Raw genomic sequence first — 25065 nt, 5'->3', positions numbered from 1 at the left:
CAATTTTCGTGTTAAATTTACATGAAAAAAACAAATAACAGCCACACAGACGAAAACGAAAACCGCTCATTTTAGCTGAAAGTTGCTTCCAGTGATTAGATTTATAGCGATTTATTTTTAAACAATCATTTTTTTGAGAGCTTTGCAGTCAAATTCTTCATATTTTATTTAACAAACCTCAGGTTTTTTTTGTGTTTTAATTTTAGATAAGTTTAATATAAGTAAAGACGCTCTTGAAATTTTGCTGCTGTCTATAAACCATAGCGTTTCACAACTTGCATGTTGTTTATTCTGCTTTTTGTGACCCAAAAATTACGCGAGTGATTAAGTAGCGACAAAATAGCATCGTTAAATGGTTAGCGATTCATTATCTCATTACTTCACTTACAGTTTTGACGCAAGTAAACAAAAACAAAAAAGGTTTCCTCTAAAAGAGAAAAATTTTGGGTGAAATTTTATTTTTGTTATGAAAGGATGTGCAAGAATGAGGAGGGGCGACAAACTAATGTTTATATTTTTGCAACAACAAGAACAACTCAGTACAGTCAATTCAATAGCAAATCCAAATTAGTATTGCTATGTTACTGATGATACAGGAAAATAAAAAATAAATGGTGGCATGGAAAATGTTACATATATAATTCAAGAGCTGCATAGACTCACTCGGAGCATTCATATTTTTTTTATATCTAAATAGTCATTCTTTTTAAAAAAACCTTCCAGTTAAGTCTGTTATTTTCTAAAATGTCCTTTTCAAGCGTGAACTAAATCTTGTTTTAAAGGCTATGGTTTGAAGCAAAGTATTATTTCCAAAAGTGAAACGAATTTATCTGTCGCTATTCGCAAAGTCTGAGGTTGAAAACTTTTGCGGTATTTTTTTTATAGGAAATATTCTCATAAAACTTATTTTTATATAAGCGGAAATAAAAACTTACAATGAATACAAAGTTTTAATTTCAAAATTTTAAAGTTCAGCAGTCTTATATTTTTTTTGTATGTATTTCCTCGTTTAAATACACACTTACAAAAAAAACTGCTTTTTTTTTTTTAATTTCCTTAGAGAGTTACATTGCTTCATATGAAGTGAAACCGTCATTTTTTTTTAGAAAATCTTTTAACTAATAATTGCAAGAAATATTTGAATAGAAAACAGCTGACAAATAAAAATCTCTGAGGCCACTGAATCATTAGAGCTTGATCTTCCAATTTTCATGGAGGACCCATATTTAACCTTAAATACGTGGTTTAACCTTAAATATGTGCTTAACAGAGTTTTTACCTTCGTGAAAATCCATAAAACTAAAGTTATTTAAAATGTCTCTGAACGCCCATTTACTGAAATCCTTACGGAAGACTCAACTTTCAAACTCATTCAATTGGGATTACAAAAATTGTAAAACCGGTGAATTTTTTCTGCTCCGATAAAATTGGCGTAAACCCGATGATCCCCAAATAGCTCTGCTATCATGATTTTTTTCGAATCGTGAATACTTACCGACAAAAATATTAGCGGGTTCTTTCAAAACCAAAAGAGATTATCCAGTTAATCTATTGTTTTAGATTATGAACAGTTGTGTAAACTTTCTACTTATTGTCAAATGAAGAACAAACTTTCGAAAAAGAAATGTAATTAAACCCAATATCCTTATTTTAGATATACACTGTAGTTATTTCCAATTTATTTGTGCAGTCAACACAGTCCTACATTCAAAAAATATCTTTTACAAATTTTAAGACGTTCTTTATCAATTTACAAGGCCAGCTAATGTTTTGCCAGCCATTAAAAAGTTATAAGTAATTTTTTCACTGCATTTTTCCTATGTTATAGGCATATCACAAAGGCAAAAATTATATATCAAAATTTCGAATAAAAGAATTATTTTAAAAACTTATCCTAGAAAGATATAGACTTAATAAGTTCAATAGAACGTAGTACAATTTTTCTAGAATCAAATCCTAAGTTTTTATAGTCAAATTCAGTATGTTGTACTGCAATATAAAGAAATACAAATAAAAATCATTGTAATTGGTAAATAAAAATCATTATAACTGGCAAAGCAGTTTCTTTCATTATTAGTGACACCAACCTTAATTGTCTCTTTTTTTGTAAATAACATTTAATGATTAACTTGGTGTTTGATATTTGTGGAGAAATTGATGTGAAATTACAGTTAGGTCTGAAAAATTATAAACTTGTGAGCATATTCATATTTTAAATTTCTTACCAACTGTTGATTATCAGTTGTTGAGGCAGACGGTGAAAATTGAAGAAATGTGGAACTTTTTATTTTAAATTTGTCAATGAGAAATGTTAGAGATTGGGATTGATTTCTATTTTTATTTTCAAAACAATAAAGCTTATCCTGTTAGTAGAAGGGATAAGGTAGCTCATATTTTCGAACTTATAAATTCCACTACACTAGGGTCGCGTAAGTTTTTATCGGGTTTATACGTGTAAATTGGCGGAAATTACGAAATAATATATTTGTATTAGCAATACGCACACTTCAGCGGGTTTCAGTTGAAATTGTCGTAAATTCCGATCGGAATGAGTTTGATAGTAAAATCCCGGGAACTCATTGCTAGTTAAAGAAAAACGTCTTTCTGAAATGGAAATGACGTGTGTCATATTAAGATAAAAACTATTAACTTAAGCATCGAAAACTATTATTAAGTTTTGAGTCAACAGGGGGCTAAGTCAATCAATATCAATATATTTCTTGTATAAAAGAATATTACAAAACAAAGACCATTACAAATAGTGATTCACAAATAAAACGCAATCACCTAATTACGATTTTAAAGAAATAATAACATTAGAAGTAAGTTAATTTCACAAAATGTATAATATAATAACACCCACGAAAGTGATATAGTAATCACATTTTTTAAAGGAAATAAAACAAAGTTAAAGGGAAGTGACTTGATATAAAGAGATTTAATTATTTTTTAACATAGTTGAACTCTCTTAATTTAGGATTCTTAAATAGTTTTTATAGAGAGGAGAGTTGCATTATTAGACTGCAAGATTAAGTTTTTTTACAAATATGATTAATATTTATATTGTGAATAACTATTGCGGATATATTATTTCAGAAACAATTTAGATTTCTCTGACTACAAAAACAAAGTAAATTCAAATAACACCCTATAAATAAAATTTCGGACAAATTTTAATTGCATTTATTATGTAATTTATTTCATGCACGCAAAAAACCTTCCCAGTAGGAATTGGACGTCCATGGACGTTCACTGGACGTCTAAGGACGTCCAGTGCCTAGGGGAAAACCTCAATGAATGGGACAGTTTTTGCAAAATGCTTTTTAAACGAAGATAAAATTGTTCAATATAAATATTTAAATATGTTTGATAACCACCGACTCTTGCTCAATGTTATGTTAAAACAAAAAAATTGGATTTGCATTTGGCTATTGGAAAAAAGAGAGTTTTATTGGAGCATGACATTTGTCCCATTCATTAAGTATGTCTCATTGAATGGGACAAACATAAAAGAATTAAAAATAAACGTATTTAATTCAATCATTTTTCAAATTAGTTTATTAGCTGTAAATGTAGTTAAATATATAGATATATACATAAAAACCACACAAAAAATATTTTTAACTTTAAACATTTTAACTCTAATTAAATTTCAATCAAAGCAGAACTTTCTCATTTTAGAATATTATATTTAGTTATTTTTATTTAAGTAAAATATTGCAGTATAAAAGTGTGTAAATAATACCCATTACCCATGGGGGTGAAAGTAAGGGACTGCAGCATCCCTCTAGTGAGCTGTAAATAATACTTTGTTAAATTCATTCAATAGGTAGTATTTTGTCCCATTCAATATGCGCATCACTTTATCCAAAAATGATTAGTCACACCAAAAACACCATTAGTTAAGCTTGAATGTTTTACTCACTGTAGTACTAGAGACTGCTATCTATTTAAGCATGGAACTTTATTTTCCATAACTTCAAAAATTGCTGCAAAATCAGAAAAAAAAAAACATTTTTAAAAATTACTTTTTACATTCGAAAACACAATAACATCCATTGTCATTACGGTCATAGAGCAATAGGATGGATGAGTCGGTCAGTTGAGTTCTTGTTTCTATCACTCTTTGTTACAGGAATTTGAACATCCTTACATCGATGCTTGTATAAGAATCTGAGTTTGTCCCATTCAATAATCGTCCCATTCATTAAGGCTCTCCCCTACTGGGTTTATACTTATTGGAAAGAGGATTTTATTATCTATTTAAATTTAATTTAACTAAGTTAAAAATATTATTTAAATGTTGAAAATAAAAATGGTCAAAGTAAAGGACCTCGAAAAAATTATGGAGATTTTTTTCCAAAAAAATCGAGAAAAAGGTAAAGCGTTTGTTGCTAAGCAGTTTATGGAATGGGGTTTACCCAGATCAACTGCTTACGATAAAATCGTAAGCAGTTGATCTGGGTAAACCCCATTCCATAAACTGCTTAGCTACTAAACTACTTTGACCATTTTTATTTTCCCAAGTATCCCATTCCATAAACCCCATTCCATAAACTGCTTAGCTACTAAACTACTTTGACCATTTTTATTTTCCCAAGTATCAAAAACAATTACTAACATTCGAACTTTCAAAAAAACAAATCGTCCAGATCGTAGTCATCAGCAGAAGAAAGCTATGCGTACTAAATGTCGTAAATTGTACGAAAAATATAAAAACTTGGATTTTGTTATGGATGATGAAAGCTATTTTACCTTAAACAATAGCACATTAGCTGGTAATGATAGGTTTTATGCCGCTGATCCTTCTCAATGTTCTGACCAAGTAAGATACAATTTGTGTAAAAAGTACGAGTACAAGCTCTTAGTTTCTTGTTGCCCCCGTGGAATAAGCCCTCTTTATATTCATCACAGTAAGCAGGCAATCAACCAGTACACTTATAAAGACATACTAGAAAAAACTTTACTACCTCTAGTATCAGAATATTATAAAAAAGATAATAAGTTTATCTTATGGCCTGATCTAGCTCGATCACATTATGCAAAGTCGGTCATCGACTTTTTAAAATTGAAAAAAATCAAAGTTGTTCCCAAAGATATAACTAACGTTCCAGAAGCAAGACCAATTGAAAACTTTTGGGGTGATTTAAAACGGCTAGTGTATGAGAATAATTGGAGAGCTGAGAATTTGGAAGGGCTTGAAGCAAGAATTAGATATTGTTATTCAAAGATGAATAAAGAAATTTTCCTTACTCAAATAAAACATCTTTCAAAAAAACTTTATAATATTGCTAAATATGGTATTTGAAATAATTATTTTAATATATTTATAAACAACGTATATTAACATATTAACAGTTGAAATATTAAATAATAAAACTTATTAGTTCTTAAAATATTAGTTTTTAAATTTTGTCCGAAATTTTATTTATGAGGTGTTAATTATTACAACCTTAGATGAAAGTCTCGATCAGCCGAATTACAATAATTATAAACGTTTTGGTTTGTATTATCTGCACTTGTGCATGTTTTATGCACCCAGCTGGCATTTATTTTTAGAAAAGCTATGCTTTTTTTTTTAACTTTCGCTAAAGTTGTTGACTGCAATGCCAGTTAAAATGGAAGATGATAGCTTTTTGCAAGTACCTTTGTGTGTTTCTAAACAAGGTTTTTTAATAAGATAGAGGCGTACACTTTCTACTTCCAGGGAAATAATTGAATTTTTGTTAACTTCACAATTTCTACTGATTTGGATTGATTTTGAGTACTACAGGGTTGGGTCTCTTTATTTATGCAGAAACTGAATTGACGTGGAGTGCCTCAGGATTGCATCCGTTTGTAACCTGCGATGCAATAAAGTTTTCATCCTTCCATCAATTTGGTTGAAATGGATGTAGACCAGATGTTGAAAAACCACTAATGGTATTAACTGGCATTGGTACTTTTTTCCAAGTCTTTTGGAAATTTCAACAATGTCATAGATTAAGAGAGCTTTTCCTGTATATGGTACCAACCAGCTGCCAATTTCACGGTTATAATGATGTTTAAAAGGTCAATAAACTGTTACATTCAGTGGTTTTATAGTTTATGCTATGTATGGGGTGGGGTTGTTAAAACAATGACATAATTCTGTGAAATCAATTGACATGCGTGCCTCGTGATAATCTAAAATTACCAGCACAGGGCTTGCCTTAAATGGTCTAACATTTTTTATAAAATGATTGAATCACTATATAAAAGTTGGTTCCACCCCAGTCAAAATTAGGCGTCCTTTGATGTCCAATGTTTTCTGAAACCATTCATCCAAAAAATATGTAGAATAGTGTTAACAATAAACCACTTGCATTAACTTACTGTTTTAAATATTGTTACCAAGATACCTCGTTAAGTACTTGTAACAGAACCAAGAACCTTTACTTTTTTCCCAAAGCTTTGTACAACCTTTAACATAAATTCGGAACTTTCTTCTCAAGTTACAGAGCGTATTTTAATGTTAATACTCTTAGTTAATAAGACTTAACCCATTTTGAGAAAACTGAGTAACTTTCATTTTACTGCTTTCCGAAGTACAAAATACCATTTAAACATCAATGAAACTTAATTTAATGAAGGAAATTTAACAGTTACGTTGTTAAAGTAAACAAAACGGTACTTTCAAAATATCAAACTTGCGAACAGATCACGTGAGAAATTGGATTTCTATACGCTGTTGTTGGAATGAATGAAACCTAGAAGAACAAAACCAGTTGTTTAAACAATGAATACTATCCATCTGTCATTTGTGCTAGCTGCCAACTTATGTTCTTCCTGAAGCCAACTTATGCTCTTCCTGCACCTGATCAGCCTCACAGCTGTAGCTTTACAAGTGCTGTTGCCAATCCCATAATACCAGCATTAATATATCTTTTATATACATTACATTTTTTTTGGATACTTCTGGTGTAATTAAAAGAAAAATTACTGCACTAAGTTTGAATGATGGATTTCGCCTTTCTGAATTAAAGGATTCCGTCGTTAATTCCTAAAATGTTTTGAAGGGTGAATTCGTAGACAGCAAAAACAAGACAACAAGGCGAGAAATCATTGAGACATCATCAAGACTGTTCAGAAAGCACTTTTGCGTTAGGTTTGGTAAAGTCGCGTAGGCTTGATGAAGTCAAGAAGCTTTCTTGTAAGGAGATACCAGGGAAAATTTCGTAACAGAAATAATTTAAACAAATCAAAGTGGGGTTCTCTTGAAAAAAATAATTTTAGAAGTGGCGGGACGTTGAATTCTTCTTGTTCAGCGAGATTTTCGTGTTGTTGAATTGCGCTTTCAGCAAAACATAGCTGTTAATAAATTACAGGAGCTAATTTTGTTATTTTGTTATTTTATATTTAACTCAGTCCCCCAACTTAATGAGGGTCAATATTTATCATTTAATAAAACTGTTTTGATTTTAAATTTCATATACTAAAAAGTTTGAAGAGAGAAAAGCACAATTTAATGCTCCAGGGCCTTATAAAGCTTACCACTTTGCCCCACTGTTTACCCCTAGCACTTTATCAAGATTTAAGAAACCGTTTTTTTTCAAACTACAGAACTAATATTCTTATATAACAAAGGTTTCATAATTTATAAACATCATCATAATTTATAAACATCATCATAATTTATAAACATCATCATAATTTATAAACATCATCATAATTTATAAACATCATCATAATTTATAAACATCATCATAATTTATAAACATCATCATAATTTATAAACATCATCATAATTTATAAACATCATCATAATTTATAAACATCATCATAATTTATAAACATCATCATAATTTATAAACATCATCATAATTTATAAACATCATCATAAAGCAAAATATGTAATGGGAACTGGAGAACTGGAGAACTCAGGTGTAGCACAAAACATCCTCAATAAGATCAATTATTAACCAAAACCACACCATGAAATATGCATGGCTCTTATTACTAATTAATCTGGATTCCACCAACCTTAATGAATAGCTATGATAAATACAACATCATCCATAAGACCAAATAATTGCAAACAGCGGATTCAAAGTACAAGAAATTGTTGCCATTGGATGCATTGGCTTTCCTTTCTACTAAATATAAAAGTTTGCAAATGACGATGGCAGATAAAAAACATTCAAGATACCAAGTGTTCAAATGAACGTTTAGCACGCAGTCTGGGAAAAAAAAATTCATATCTTAAAAAATGAGGTCACCCATACCATTCTTCCGCTTGAGGATGATACTGCAATAATATGTAATGGTTAAATTCATAGAACCTCCCTACAAATGAAAATTACATAGCAAATATACTTTTTTTTTTATAAAAAAATATTTTCTATGTAATTTTATCCTTTTTTTTTTATTTCTTCTTTAAAACATGTACGCACATTCATCTGTGACGTACGTATAATTTATTACATCTTAAAACTATCAAATTTTCTCCTTAATATTTGAGTTCTTTGAATGGTTTTTAGATTAAATTCTCCCTATGTTCATGACCAGACACCAGATTAACATTTGCTTCTCCAGAATAGAATTATATACAGTGAGATCTCCAGAATAGGATTATAGTAGAAATAGAATAGGGGAGAACCTTAATGAATGGGACGATTATTGAATGGGACAAACTCAGATTCTTATACAAGCATCGATGTAAGGATATTCAAATTCCTGTAACAAAGAGTGATAGAAACAAGAACTCAACTGACCGACTCATCCATCCTATTGCTCTATGACCGAATGACAATGGATGTTATTGTGTTTTCGAATGTAAAAAGTAATTTTTAAAAATGTTTTTTTTTTCTGATTTTGCAGCAATTTTTGAAGTTATGGAAAATAAAATTCCATGCTTAAATAGATAACAGTCTCTAGTACTACAGTGAGTAAAACATTCAAGCTTAATTAATGGTGTTTTTGGTGTGACTAATCATTTTTGGATAAAGTGATGCGCATATTGAATGGGACAAAATACTACCTATTGAATGAATTTAACAAAGTATTATTTACAGCTCACTAGAGGGATGCTGCAGTCCCTTACTTTCACCCCCATGGGTAATGGGTATTATTTACACACTTTTATACTGCAATATTTTACTTAAATAAAAATAACTAAATATAATATTCTAAAATGAGAAAGTTCTGCTTTGATTGAAATTTAATTAGAGTTAAAATGTTTAAAGTTAAAAATATTTTTTGTGTGGTTTTTATGTATGTATCTATATATTTAACTACATTTACAGTTAATAAACTAATTTGAAAAATGATTGAATTAAATACGTTTATTTTTAATTCTTTTATGTTTGTCCCATTCAATGAGACATACTAATGAATGGGACAAATGTCATGCTCCAATAAAACTCTCTTTTTTCCAATAGCCAAATGCAAATCCAATTTTTTTGTTTTAATATAACATTGAGCAAGAGTCGGTGGTTATCAAACATATTTAAATATTTATATTGAACAATTTTATCTCCGTTTAAAAAGCATTTTGCAAAAACTGTCCCATTCATTTAGGTTTTTTCCCTACCCCATAATACACTTTTTTTTGTTTGTTTATAAGAAACTTGTTTTACAAGAAACTAATACTAGAAACCCCAAAATCTTAAGAGACTTTTTTGTAAAACTTACTATTCGATAAGAAACTTATTTTACATAGAGTTCGAGAAACTTTTGTGTTCTGTTCAGGGGCCTGAGGATTAGATGACGTTGAATGATGTCGATAAAACTCAAATAATTTTAGTTGACAGTAAAACATTTCATCTTACTTGTTGACATGTTTTCAAATTGCATTTTATGTACTTTTTCTCTCTTTTGATACTTAAAAAACTCTTAAGAAGCTTTTGTAAAAAAGCACCCTTAAAATAAGAAAATAGTACTAGACATTTACTTGGTTCCTTAAAAAAAAAAAATGTCTTTTTTCTTTTAATTCATTTTACAGTGTGTTTTTACGAATTTAATTTTAGTGACGTTTCTTAAGATAACTTACGAGTTGGAACTTGCATTATTGTTTAGACGTAAATGCAATGTGACAAAAACTTTGGTTGTAATATTTCCTTGGGCGGACCTGCTCGATGATATAGCACATGCTAGTAGAGAATCTCAGTTGTAATTGAAAATTGGAGTTTTTCAGTAAAACTCTTGAGTAAGTACTAAAAAAGAAAGCATCATAAATATCATTTATTTTTCTTGTAGTAAATGAACATGGGGCAAAATAAAATCTACTTTAATGAAAAAAAGAAAGATGATTTTAAATGCCATTGAATGGACTTAACATTTCTCAAATTTCGCAAGAAGAAACACTTTTTTTCAAAACAAAGTTTACTAAAGCGATAAAAAGTTTGCAAAAATATTCCTAAATAAAAATGTGTACTTTTGGAGAAATATTTTATGGACTGATGAGTCCCAGTTTGTTCACTTCCAGTCGTGTGGGAAAGTGTATGTAAGGCGTCTTATGAAGCGAGAAAAAAACAACTGTATACTCAAGACGGTGAAGCACGATGGGAGCAATGTTAAAATTTGAGGAACTATGTCCTGACATGGAATCGGTCCGCTGGTCAAAATTGAGAAAAATTTGGATTAATAAAAATACAATAATATATTACAAAACGTAATGGAGCCATATACTGATGATAACCTGCCAGTTACTCGGGTTTTAATGTAAGACAACGATCCAAAGGAAATTCATAGGTTTAATACTAATACTAATACTTTTAGGCTTTAATACTGCGAGATCGTAAAATCACAGCTTGAGGAAAATAATGTTAATGTTTTAGAATGGCCACTTCAAGTCCTGATCTAAATCCGAGCGAGATCCAAGTCCTGATCTAAATCCGAGACTTCAAGTCCTGATCTAAATCCGAGAAAAAGAAACCTTTAATTTTAATGAGTTTCGAGAAGATATTCAAAAAGTCTGGAATGCCACTACATGAGCAATGCCAAAGGTTTGTTAACAGTATGTCATCAAGATGTGCTGATGTGATAAAGAATAAGGGCTACGCAACATACGTTAGTGTTAGCTTCGATATTTTGATGTAGACTTTTATTCAGCACTACTTTTTTGAATGATATGCTATTTCTATGATCATAATTTTTCGTTTTATTTTGTAAACTTTTCAATAGTTATAATTATACTTCAGTTAAAAAATACTTCAGGAAACATGGAAATAAGTAAGGTGTGCAATATTTGTTATCACCAGTGTATTTGTCAATTACACCTTTCAATTCGATAGATTTGGAATTCCTGAAAAGCACCCCCAAACTATCAACCCTTCGCCACTCCTATGTTTCTCGGTTCCAATAGTGCACTCTTGTTTTAATCGTATTTCTGGTACTAGCAAGTGCGTTTTTTTTCACGAGCCCAACAATTTTTCGATCAGTATGAATTACTTTTCTTCAGTTATCCACTAAATGCTTAGCAGATCCTTTAACTTTATGTTTACTAATTGAGTTATGATCATTTTTCGCATTTTATACTTTTTCCATAATTCATTTTGTGTTGTTTTAGCATTATAGCCATTAATGGTTTTTTGATTTGAAAACACTATAACATTTATGTGCAGTTTTGTCTTCTTTCGGCTGTAGTTTTACTGCAGTGTTTTGTAAAACATATTTATTGTGTTATAGTGTAAATCTCACAACGAGCAATATGAAATAAGTATCAGCTGGCTTGAAATGATATTTTCAAAAATGTTAATCATATATCGTTTACCCTGAACTTAACCGTGAACGCGTCTAAAGAGATTTCTGATACGGAGCGTTCAAATCCGTTACTTATTCGATTAAAAAATTGTTAAAATGGCAGCTAAATTATTCGATCTTAACAAACTTTACTTAAGCTCGATAATATTTTCGACGAAATCAAAGATCTCTTTGCTAGAAATTTCCCGAAATATGCTACTAGGATTGGACGTCTGCTTTGATCCAGTTAAAGTCGAAAAACAGACATGATTAGACCTATAAATGAGTTACCATAAATTTCCCTAATTCCGAACAGTCCCTAATTACCAACAGCTTTAGTTCATTTGTTTTTACATCTTTTATTTTTGTTGCATTTTTAAAAGGAAAACTGATTAATAAATTGGAAGACTAGGGTAATGAGAATATGAAAAAATATTTTCAAAATATATATTGATACCATTAAATTTTTTAATTGCAAGCAAAACACTTTTTAAAACCCTGAAAAACCAACAATATAAAACCGACTTAAAAAAAAGACAGTTTAAATTGAGTTCTGTTAGATGTAGAATTTGATGGTGATTATTTATCTGAAAAAAAAGTCAAAAACCAGCAATAGTTCGTAAGATTCTTAAAAACAGTACTTTTCTGCATAATAAAAACGTTTCCCAAATTTTAAAAATAGTATTTTAAAAACATTAACTTAGAAACTACCGTCAACCGGGTAACGTTATTACTACAAGAGAAAACTGTAAAACTGATTTGGCTATAACGTTATCCCAAAACCTGGGGTAACATTAGTCACTTTACGGCGTTTAAAAATAAATATTTGTAATAAAAAAATGAAAAAAATAGATATAGAGGCCTATAGCCAAGACCTATAACAATATTACCACAAGAGAAAACTGTAAAAAAATTAATAAGGTTCAGAGATGTTTAAGAAAAACTGCCGAAACTGACCAAAGTTACCTCGGTTGACGGTAATAAACGCTTTTAACCTTTTTATTGAATTTCTAAACGTCTTGTTTATCTTAACTTTTGTTAATTAAAAAAAAAATGTCAAAGTTTAATAAAAACTAACTGCGATACTATTTGATGGCGAAGAATAATGGCGTGGTTATAATAATGAAAGGTTATAAAATAATAATTTTCAGTGAGCAAAATTACAACGAACAATGTTTCAGTCTTTGAATTACTGCCATTTCAAAATGCAACTGCGTAAAGGATAAAACTGCATTGCCATATGATAAAAAAGCACAACAATCTTCCTATTTGATTAATGGGGAAGCATTCGCTAAGGCTGCAACCAACCTGATACTAATAACTGAGATTTCTTCTTGTTAACTGAGAGAAACAGGCAGTAACTGTGAAGGTTTTTTTTTAAACTGATTACAAAAAAATAATGGAAGACAGGATCTAATAACTTGGTAATGCAAACTCTGCACTAACACAAAGTGATACCCTTACATTAAAATAAAAGCAATTTTAAATTTTAAAAATCTTTTTACCTAACTCAAAGCTAGAGGTCTACGCTGGTATAAATTATTTACTTTTTAAAATTGAATGCCGTTTTTTTAGATTCGATATGTACGTTCGGAATTAGGAACACGTGTTTCAAGTTTTTAAATTTGAAAATTAACAATATTTTTGTAATAAATATACTTGTTGCTTAATATGGTTTGATTCAGTTTAGGTTCCAGTTTATTTATTTAAAAAAGTTAATATGAAATTCAAAAAGCAAGCGGAGTTTTTCAAATTTAAATTCGATTTTGTTCGGAATTAGGGAAATCAACGGTAATGTTCCAAAAATTTTGGTAATGTGTAAATATAATGATTTTGACGGGTTTAAGCCGGCTAAAGAGTTTTTTTTGTTATTTATTACTGAAATAAGTTACAAAAAGCAACCCTACAGACAAGTATTTTCATCTTTTTAATGCCGATTCTTACTCTGCCGAATAAAAACAAACAAACAAACAAAAAAATATATAAACTTGCTTTCTAGGTTAATTAGGTTGTGATGTAAATTATAACTCATGGATAAATTATTTCAGTTAGACCTAATGTACTGTAATGACCTTTTGAAACATTTTAAGATATCAATTAATTTAAGATGATTAATTCATAATGAATTAAAGATTTTTTTCTTTAAACCTTTGCTTTGTTAAAGATATTTCTTAGAAAATTTTTATTTAAGATTAAGTTTTATTAAAAAATGAGGTGACTGTCCAAAAGAGGTAACTTTGTTTATGGACAGTATATTTTGAGTTCTAACCAAAGCTTTTAATTTTTTGTTGTTGTTGTACAGTATAAATTTACCTCCCTGCTTTTTAATGCCCTTAAATACTGCTGTATTTTTATATTTATGTAAGTCTATGGTTTTTTTTTTTTTTTTGCTTTTTCAATAGATGAACTCAATACTCATGCAACAAAGATGTTCTTTAACTAAATATGTAGCACGCTTCACTGTCAAACAATATTCAAAACCTCAAGCTAATTTTTCAAGGTTTGTATTTGTGCATATCCTTTGTTTTAAGTTTACACAGCTTTAAAAATAAAATTTTCAATGCTGGTGTTTTACAGAATTAATGACCTCCCTTTCAGTCTCATTTTTTGTCATTTTTATCTTCTAGATAAAAAAGATAATATTTAAAATATTTCTAGTTTTTAAGTCATTTACTTAATTCATACTTGATAAACTTCCAATATTTTTTTAAACAAATTTTCAAATAAACATTTTGATTTGATTTTGTAAGATTTTGCATGATCAAATCGAAATATTGATTTGAAATCAAATCAAATTTTCAAATAAATATTTTGATTTGATCTTGTTATAATATTTCACAAGATGCTGATTATAAACAAAGATGTCAACAGAATGGAAGTCATGCAACATCATAAGTTATAATTGTAAGTTTTGTAAAAAAAATATTTTAAAATGAGCAAAGTTGCTTTCAAATTAAAGATACAACATTTTACAAACTTTTTTGAAACATTTTAAAATTGGAGCAACAAGAAGTTGGTTAAAAACTTATGTTTAAAATTATATCCTTACATTTTGCAGATATTTATGAAAATCTACTTGTATTTACTTTCTTATCTACTTTTTCTTTACAGGTTCAATTATTGTTCCAACCTTGCTACCCACTTGAGAAGCAATCAAACAGCTAAAATACGTTATGGAAGTTTATTTCTAATTTATCCTGCCCTAAAAGGTTTTTTATTTAATTCAGCTAATTGTGAGAAATTTTATGTCCCACATAAAAAGAATCGTGTGTCCCCTGGTATGAATCATAAAGAAGTCACTTCGTTAAAACCAAACTTTAATTGGAAACTTTTTTGGGAATTTGTTAAACCAGATTGGCTCTTATTTGTGTTTTCTGCACTTGGTGCATTTGCAGTTGCACTGGTTAATATAAAAACTCCGATTTTACTTGGAGAATTAGTCAACTCAATCTCAGAGATTTTGAAAAATAATTCAAGTTCAAGAGACATTTTTACTGAGCTCTATATCCCTTGTAAAATGTTAGTTTTAAACTATGTAATGCAATCAGTTTTAACTTTTACATATATAACTCTTTTGTCTTCGTTTGGAGAGCGGTTGGCTTCACGTATGCGAATATGTTTGTTTACCAGATTGATGGAACAAGACACAAGTTTTTTTGACAAACACAAAACAGGTGAAATAATTAACAGGTGATGATTTTGTCAAACAATCATTATTACAGTTCATTCTGCGATACTTTTTATTCATTTATTTTATATTTTTTATTCATTTATTTCATTTGTTCAACTAAAAATAAAATTGACAAGTAAATTTTATGAATTTATTTGCAAGTTTCATACTTAAGATAGGTTTGCAAAATAAAATACAACTTAACCATAAAAAAAAAATAAATTTGATAAAAATAGATGTTTCTTTTATAACATTTTATTGATTATGAAGTTAATCTCTATCAAAAATAAGTTTAAATTCTTTTACATTTGTAACTACTTAAAGTTTGCTTTATAGTCGACACTGTGACCATTTCCTATAGACGCATGTAGAATTTAGCAGATTTACAGTGTTACAGCACTGTAATTACCACTTGGTAATAAAATTGTTCTAACGGTACTTTTGAATAAGTATATGTAAGAAAACAATGATCCATTATGCATCTGATTATTAATTGTCTTGATTGTATTAAAATAGTTAAATTTTTAATATTCATGCGGCAATTTTCTATAGGCGCAATAAAGTTTTTACGAGTTTTGTCGCAAGTTTCTTATATTCTGTAGTATTTTTTTTTTTGTGAGTTGAAATTAAGTTGAACTTAACCAAATGTCAGAAGGAAAGGTCCTTACCAATATTGAAAAAGGTCAAATATTGGCTTATCATAGAGAAAAAGTTCAAAATTGAGAAATTGCTAGAAGGTCGAAGAGATCAGATCACGTTATCCGTAATTTCTTGAAAAATCCAACAGATTATGCAACAATCAAGAGGAAACCAAAAAAATCTAAGGTTTCAGGCCGTGAAAAACGCAGAATTGTTTGACTCGCATCAAATTCATCAACAAGTTTGAAAACAATTTAGTCAGATTTGGGTTTAAATATTTGCAAGGAGACAATTAGGAAAGTTCTTAAAGACAGCCCACACATTATAGGATCAAAAATGAAGCCCATTCTCAAACAGAAACAATTTAATGTCCCCCTTCAGCTTCCATTTTAACTGGGTAGAATTTATTTTAAAATTTCACCCACTTCTTTGTATATCTGTACACAAAGAGACTGCTAAGACCAATTGAGATAAATAAACTCTGTAAATGATGAATAATTTAATTGAAAATTTGACAAGAATCTGATAAAAAGCTTATTTTACTTAAGACTAAAAAATAAATTAAAAATATGTAATGATATTAGGTAATGAATAGGATTTTAAGCTACATAGCTTACAGTTAAATTTCAGTCCTAGCACAGTTATGTTCTTGTTCCACTTAAGAAACTCTTAATAAATTAGAGTACACCAAAAATTATCACTTAACACCATGAGTAGTTATAATTGCATAACAATATACATCGTAAAGTTTAAATAGTTATGATTATTTATTCATCATGGAATAGAACTTTGCAACCTGGATTCTGATCCCTGAATTCAGATGATGGTTCCTTTTGCAGCATTCTATCCTAAATATATATATATAGACAAGGAGGTAAAATTTACTGGTATTCATCAAAAAAAGTAATAAAAGGAACTAAAGAATCAAACTCTTGTTGCAATGAAAGGTAATGTAACTATGAATAAAACTCTTGTAACAATGCACTTGTAAACTAAACAATTGATTTTATGCAAAGAAGTTAATTAGGTTTACAGTCAAGGCCAAGAGCTGTGATCTCAGATGCCTATATCAGCAAAAGTTAGTTTAAAGACTATGAATGTTGTCTCAATGACTACACCTCTGTTTACCATTATAGTTAGAGTAGCCTTATAAATGTTAAGCAGGTGAAAAAACTTACAGCAGATGAAGTTGGCATAATTATGTTATTATTTCGTTAAATCATTTATTATATCATTATCTGTAAGTTTATCATATTTTTTAATGTTAAAAGAACTGCAAAGAAAATTCTATTTTATTTATAAGTTTTATTTCAAACTAAAATTGTCATAAATTACTTAATTTTCAGGCTAACTACAGACATCCAAGATTTCAAAAGTTCTTTTAAGCAAGTTGTTTCACAAGGCTTGCGAAGTGTGACACAAATCCTTGGTTGCAGTATCACTTTGTACACAATCTCACCTAAACTAACATCTTTCATGTTATTATTACTTCCTGGTATCATATTAATTGGTACAGGAATGGGATCCTTACTTCGTCAAGTTTCACATCATGCACAAGAACAAGTTTCGCGTGCCATTGCTGTAGCTAATGAAGCAATAAGCAATCTTAGAACTGTGCGGGCTTTTGCTATGGAATACAAAGAGATTGGGTTGATATTCTTTATTTCAAGTTGTTTGAAATAATTGTTTGACTATTTTTTTTCAGATTTCCTTTTACTCAGAGAAAAGTTTCAATATTTAAAGTACAATAATATTTTCTTGCCAGGTGGTATTCCGATGAAGTTCGCAAATCACAACGACTTAATGAAATACTTGGAGCTGGAATAGGAGCTTTCCAAGGACTTTCTAATTTTGCAATCAATGGAATTGTTTTGGCTGTATTATACACAGGGGCCATACTTGTAAATAACAAAGAATTACTAGCAGGTGACTTGATGAGCTACTTGATCGCCACACAAACTGTTCAAAAGTAAATTAATTGTATTGTTTATATATCATCTAACAGATTTTTAATGTTTTGATTATAAGATTGTTCATAGCTTTTCACTTTTTCAAATAAAAGTAATTTTTTTAAAGCACTTATTCACGAAAAACAATCCTTTGTCAGCACTCTCATTGTATTGGTTATCTAACAATTAAGATAACATGTTAAAGATAGTGTTGAGTTTCTCTACTGAGATTAAGAAATTGTTTTAGCAATTCATTTCATGAACAAAAAATTATGATATTAGCCAATCAGCATTTAAGTCCTATAACTGCTCACAAGTTTTTGTTGAGCAGAGTGATGTGCTTTTCAATGTACTGTGCCAATAAAGTACTCTTTTTCAGTGTACTGTGCCAATAAAGTACTTTTTTTCAGTGTACTGTACTAATAAAGTACTCTTTTTCAGTGTACTGTGCTAATAAAGTACTCTTTTTTTCTTTGTGCAGTGATACAGATGGAAGTTTCATGTTTTACACATTTTTTGATTTTTTCTGAAAATGTGTCAAATGCTGTTTTAATGAAATAGTTTCTTATTTTCTTACCCTGTTTTTTTTTTTGTTGTGATTTCCTGCTTGTTTAAACATTCAAATAGATCATTGGCATCCATGTCAATATTATTTGGTCAATTTGTAAAAGGGATGAGCGCTGGAGCTCGTGTTTTTGAATATATGGAGGTTGTGCCAACAATGAAGTTATCTGGTGGTAAAGTGATATCTTCTGACAAACTTAAAGGAAATATTTCTATTGAACGCATTAAGTTTTCATATCCAAGTCGACCAGAACAGTTAGTTTTTGAAGATTTTTCTTTAAATATTGAAGCTGGAAAAATGATAGCACTTTGTGGTTCTAGTGGTTCAGGTAAGAGAAAGTTGATAAAGTAATTGGTAAAGCAATTGCAAAGTTCTTGACAAATAACTATTTTTTTAAGTCTCTTTTGCAAACTGCTAATTTATGCAATAAAAATCAAAGTCTCAATACTTTGAATGTATCAATTTAAAAATTCTCCCATTTTTATAATCAGAGTTTTAATTGTAGGTTTAAACTTTTTAAAATTGTGTTCATAAAAATTTCATTTGCATCAAAAGGTTTTTTTTTTTTTTTTTTAACCAAACAGAATCGGTATTGGAATTTAATTGTTAATCTATACAACAAATTTACTTTTTTTTTATCTTTTACTGAAGTCTTTAACATTGTGGCTGATATATTTTATTTAGGAAAGTCTACATTAGCAGCTTTGATTGAACATTTCTATGATGTTGATGGTGGATGTATAAAGATTGATGGGGTAAATATTGCAGATTTGGATCCATCATGGTTGAGAGGGGAACTCATTGGGTATATTAACCAGGTTAGCTTAATTTACACACATGTGTAAGTCAAACTTTATATGTTTGTAATAATATAAAAACAGCATAAACAGTAAATTGTAATAATATTATTTAAGGACTGCTTTTTTAAAAAAGGAACCAACTTTGTTTGCAACAACTGTTATGGAAAATATACGCTATGGTTCACCTCAAGCTACTGATAAACAGGTATTCCTTTAAGTAGTTTTAAGGTGAAGGCAAGTACCAAAAGCAAAAATGAAACAAGATGTTTATGTGATAGCTTTTCTCTTCTTTTTTTTTCCTTTACCAAAAAGTGAAGACTTAAATACATGCTTATAGATTATATAAAATTTTAAAGATAATAAATTTTGAAATTGGTCGAAAAAATATTTGTGACTATAAGTAACAAGAGTAAATTTTTAATGGCATTAAAAAAATTTTTTTCAGAGTTTGGTTTTTGAAACTGTTATTAAACGAACTTTGAAAACAGAATAGTTTTCAAATAAGGAATAGACAGTTAAAATAAGATTAATTTCAAAGTCTTATAAACAAAATGGCCGATAAAATATGTTACATTTATTTTTCAGAAGTAACAAATAAAAGTTTTTGTTTATTCAAGTTAACAATAATAATATTACGGTGTAAAAAATACAAACTTTTAGTCGTTGATATTTGAATTTTAACTTAAACAATACGCCTGTAGAAAAATGGATAGAAAACCAACTGTTTTTTATAAATTATTTTTTAATTTACAGGTTTATGAAGCAGCAAAAAAAGCCAATGCAGATGAATTTATTAGAAATTTTCCACAGGTACTTTTTGATTGTGAGAGTCAATGGTCTCTGATAATTTTGTACTTGATGAATGTTTAATTTTCTATTTCAAAGCAAATTGTTTGGCTTGATCATGTTCTTCTTAACATTCATGTTTGTGTAGTTGTGATATTTTTTTGATATGAGTACACATAATTTGACCTTAGTCAGATCAAATATTCTGTAAAAGTGTAAAAAAATGAATTTTTCATAAAATTCAGCGTAATAACAACAAAGCGTTGCATCTTAGTTATGTTGTACTCAGCTGCCTTAAAAAAAGGGATTCTGCTTGGTAGCCAAGATGTTTTTCAAAGTGTTTCAAAGTTTAACAAATATTAAATTATTTTTTAAGAAAGTTGTATTTTTTTTATAAAATTGTTAAAATTGTTGATCGAATTGTAAGGCGAGTTTTTATAGGAAAAGTTTGTTTTTCCAATTATGATATTTCTGTTTGTTACTTTTTCCAATTATTTTCCTGTTTCTTACTTTGATGTTTGTTATCAGATTCTAAAAAATGAGAGACTTTTTAAACTCAGTGTCAGTTTTTGTGATTTCAAAAATAAAATTTAGTTAGGACAATAATGTTACAGAATTGATTTTGAAATATTCGGCAAATATTTCAAAAGTAATGATAATTCTCAACATCGGTGTTCTTAACATCGGTAAATCTTTTGAGTCAATTAAACATTTTTTTTTTTTCGCTTAAATTATTTAAAAGGTATCCAAGTCATTGAAATTCACTGGATAAAAAAAAAATTTAGAGGAATTTATGTTTAAAAGAATTTGCTATTCTTTTACGCATTTTTACCTTTTAACTAATGAAGATGTTCGATCTGTGAATTGTTCCATTCAACTTCAATATTTGATGGTGAACTTACCTGATCTACAAATCGTACTACCAAAATGATCCAAAGGTGAAACCTTTTGTCAAAATTCATACATTGTATCGACAAGGTAAACACCTGACAAATATGGCAACCATCTCATAATCATGGCAACCACCTCCTTAACATTAGTAAAGCAAATAAAAGTAACAAGATATTATAATTGATAAAATTCCTTTCAGGGATATGACACAATGATTGGTGAGCGTGGAGCTACAGTATCTGGTGGTCAAAAACAAAGGTAAGTTTATCTTTTTATCTTAAGTTTGCATTTTGACAACTATATTTTTTACTGATACCGTAATTTTTCATTTCTCTTAGGATAGCGATTGCTCGTGCTCTATTAAAAGATCCTAAAATTCTTATATTAGATGAAGCCACCAGGTCTGTTCAATCTTTCTTTTTTTTTTCTCCTTCTATTTTAAACTAAAATTTCTTGTTTTAAATTGATTGTAATTTTGTATGAAAAACTGGCTAAAATATATAAAGTATATTCATAAGTTTTTTGTAAATTTACAGCGCACTTGATGCAGAATCAGAGAGATTAGTACAAAATGCGCTCGACAGGTTAATACAAGGTAAAGTTAAAAAGGAATGTTAGGTACAACATAGTTAGAAGTGAAGCTGAGCTGAAAAGTCTGTTTACGTTATAGGACGCACTGTGATTGTTATTGCTCATCGTTTAAGCACTGTGCAGAATGCTGGTGAGTATTACCTCTGGTAGGCCATTTTTAAAGAGGCTTCAGTTACAAAAAATAATTTGTATTTTATAATATAATTTTAGATTTGATTGCTGCTATGGCTAATGGAAAGATTCGTGAAGTAATATGACCTTTGTTTACTTTAAATTCTTCTTTTTCTTTCTCATTATTTTCTATAATCATAGCAGACGGGGAGTAAAGCATTTTATGAATCAATAACATCGATAAAAACTTAAAAAAAAAAAATGTTCTTTAAAAATCTACGAAATTAAAAAACTTAATCTCGTATTAAGTTGTCAGGGTTGTCTTGTCAGTTATAATAGGTAAACTTTATCATTGAATAACTTTAGTAATAGTTTAATATAAATATCGTTAATATGTATATCGTTACTTTTTATAAAGTAAAAATCTTTAATAAAAATACAATAAGTAATAGTTACTCAAATCAGTCGACGTAAGAACCATTTGAATAAGCAGACTTTTGCCAACAAGAAACAAGTCGGCTTATTCCGTCAGCAAAAAAAATTTGCTACTCGAGATTCGATGAAGTCGATGAAGGCCGTTTTTGCCTGGTCCTGATTGGCAATTGTTCTACCAGTAAGAAAGTTATCAAAGTGCTTGAAAAGGTGGTAATCGGTTGGTGCAAAGTCTGGGGAGTGTGGTGGGTGGCTTCGACACTTAACTCGTTTAATTTTTGAGCGGTGATTTGTGAAACGTGTGGCCGACCATTATCATGTAGAAGGATCAATCCCGGTTGCTGTTGGCGTAATTTCGCATATATTTCGTTGATTTCAGCATAATATGGCTCTGCAGTAGTGCTTAGGCCTGGTTCTAAGAAGTTTTGGAACCAGGCAAAACCATTACTGCAGAGTCCTATTTGCAACTGTCCAATCTGAACTCATACAAGAAAATTGACCAAAAATTGCTCACTGACATTGCATAATAATTGGCTAAAAAAACAGAAAATTAAAACGCTTATAAAAATGAATAGTATCGTCAGAAAGAGCGTTCAAATCTACATCGAACACTATACAATAAGTGACAGTTGAAAAATTATTCAGAAAATTAAATGACGAAAGTAGCATACATCAAACCGACAAAACTTTCCTGACAACCTAATAAAATTTATTTGGAGAAATGGGCTGCTAAGTTTCAGTCTGATTCTGCAATTTCGCAACTTATATCAAACGTTTAAATATAAATTCTTGACAAATGGAGAAGGTCGAAATTTGCCTACAATGTGCTAACAATTGGAGGCCATCGCCAGGTGTCGCATCATTGTAAGGAACGAGTTCGACACTAATTCAGCAGGTCCCAAATAAATTTTATCACGCATTTTTTAAAATAAATTATATAATCTCTATAGTACTTGTGGAATGTAATGATTAAGTCCCCAATTAACTTAGCAAGCTTTTCAAAACTAAAGGGATTTCGCTGATAGTCTTGCTGAAAGCGATTCATGTCGGAATACAGATATTCTGAGCCCTGGAGTTGATTGGCAGAATACTCCAAAATTTTTGAGCTCATTTGAAAGATTTTCAATTCTATCTATTCTATTATTTATTCTATTACTTAGATCGGAACTCACGAAGAACTGTTGCAGAAAAACGGTTTGTATGCGGAGTTAGTTCGAACTCAGGTTGCGTCAGACTGATCTCTCTTTTTTGAGTGACAAGTTCAGTTTGAAGTTTTATTCAAAAAATATTTTATATTTTTTATATTTTTTCATTTTTTTCCCCCTGTAAATTTCTGAAATACTTTTCTGAACCAGTGTCACTACAAAAAAAAACTCTGTTAACTGGAAACAAAGTTGTGACGGTGTCAGCGCTTAAAAACAGCTGGAAACATGATGAAATGAAATTTAGCAAATATAAGATGTATAGAAGTTTTTAAGTATGAAAATAATTTTCGAAACGGTATAAATAACAAATACAAAATTTGTATTATACCTATATTAACACCCTCCTCTAAACTCTCGTTATCAACATTCGTATTGCTGGCCTAAAGTTTTTTTTTTTTTTTACTGCTTAAACAGACATTAGAAAAACGAATCTAATTTCACAGTTTCTTCGAATTATGTAACACATCAGGGAGTTTATTCACTAAACTTTTTTTTTTGCGTGAGTTTGGCGAAGGTTCAAAACTGTGAAAGTCGTATTCACGAAATTTGCGCAGTTGCGTTTCAAAATAACTGTCGTAAGTTTTTGCGTAAGTTCAGCGCAACTCGGTGCGCAACCCTAACTTTACAGAAATGCTGAGAAATACTGGTGAATACCAAACAATTACATGAACGTTCGGTTTCCGTAACCTTAGTTGAGCTGCGCAAGAGTTACGAAAGTTTGGTGAATACGCACCTAGAACTTTCCGTATAATATTCAAGCTTAATTTGTAAAATTTCGATCTTTTAGTACCTCTTTTCCTCAACATTTTATCTAATGAAGGTTTTGCAGCTTCGCTAAGTAAAGCAGTATATTTATTTAAAGTTCAGACAAAATATGTAAAAAAATAGAAAGTACAAAAAACTCCTTTTTGCTAAAAACATAAAAATTTGTTGCTGTGTTGTAAAAGTTTCTATAAATTAAGAAAATATTTCTCAAAAAAAAAAAACATTTTTCTGTAAAACGAGTTTTAGAAAAATTTTGCAGGCAAAAAATAATTTTGTAATAAATTATAAAAAGTAAGAAGCATTCAAGAATCACATTTTTTAGTTCAAAGGAACACTTGATAGAGGAGACGAAAGTAAATTTAGCGTTTTTTATCTAAGGAGGAAAATGCTGTTTGAAAATTCTTACTTAAATTGTTTGTAGCGTGAGCTAACTAAATAAGTTTTTACATCCATATATTTTTAAAATTTTATTATCTCATTCAAGACTTTCCATACTTCCGATGGATCTTCTTTCAAAAATAATATTGACAAAAATCGACCATCTCTAATGATAGCAACTACACTTTTTATCATTACAATAAGTTTCTAAGATTTTTCTTTGCTATTCGCTTCTTCTGCAAACTCCCTTTAGTGAAATTTGTTGGTTAATTGCAGATCGTACATCCAGTTTTGCAAAAGCAATCAATAATTAGTAGTATTAGCTGGCAGTTGTAATTCTCATTACTTGAAAACATTCGAACATGAATAACTCTTATCTCACGTATCAGCATTGCGTATTTTTTTCTCCAGCTTGTCAGCAAGTCGGCATGTCGTAAAGACCAGATAAAAGATAACAAATAACAAAATACGATAACAGGAGATGATATGAAAGAAGAGATTTTAGTAAAGTGTTATACAACGAGTAACAAATTTAATGTTGATAATTGTGAACGTAACTATAGTTACGATATATATATCGAAT

At 29.5% G+C, this 25065-nt stretch overlaps 1 protein-coding gene and 1 pseudogene across 3 annotated transcripts; one reads left to right on the top strand and one right to left on the bottom strand.

Moving 5' to 3' along the window:
* Positions 1-5578: 5578 nt before the first annotated feature.
* On the bottom strand, positions 5579-6916 carry LOC149890595 (uncharacterized; annotated as a pseudogene).
* A 6551-nt stretch (positions 6917-13467) lies between these two features.
* Positions 13468-23434, top strand: LOC145201958 (mitochondrial potassium channel ATP-binding subunit-like). 3 transcript variants are annotated; one of them, XM_090082118.1, is made up of 15 exons: positions 13468-13491; positions 14103-14200; positions 14812-15390; positions 17356-17658; positions 17775-17978; positions 18586-18851; positions 19208-19341; positions 19457-19528; positions 20077-20133; positions 21200-21258; positions 21339-21401; positions 21537-21595; positions 21671-21721; positions 21802-21839; positions 23295-23434. In XM_090082118.1, exons 2-15 carry the CDS (start codon positions 14103-14105, stop codon positions 23370-23372), a joined length of 2061 nt encoding a protein of 686 aa, XP_089938244.1. In that variant the 5' UTR covers positions 13468-13491; the 3' UTR covers positions 23373-23434. The 3 variants fall into 3 exon arrangements, with proteins under 3 accessions (XP_089938244.1, XP_089938243.1, XP_089938246.1); XM_090082117.1 differs by lacking the exon at positions 13468-13491 and adding an exon at positions 13797-13931; XM_090082120.1 differs by lacking the exons at positions 13468-13491; positions 14103-14200 and adding an exon at positions 14543-14604.
* Positions 23435-25065: the final 1631 nt, after the last annotated feature.

The sequence above is a fragment of the Hydra viridissima genome, unplaced genomic scaffold (genome assembly GCF_058129835.1).
Source record: "Hydra viridissima isolate aposymbiotic clone 2 unplaced genomic scaffold, HvirCarnegie_v1 scaffold_3, whole genome shotgun sequence".
Taxonomy (NCBI): Eukaryota; Metazoa; Cnidaria; class Hydrozoa; order Anthoathecata; family Hydridae; genus Hydra; species Hydra viridissima.
The sequence above is the reverse complement of the archived record's forward strand: the minus strand, read 5'-3'. Positions and strand labels throughout refer to the sequence as shown.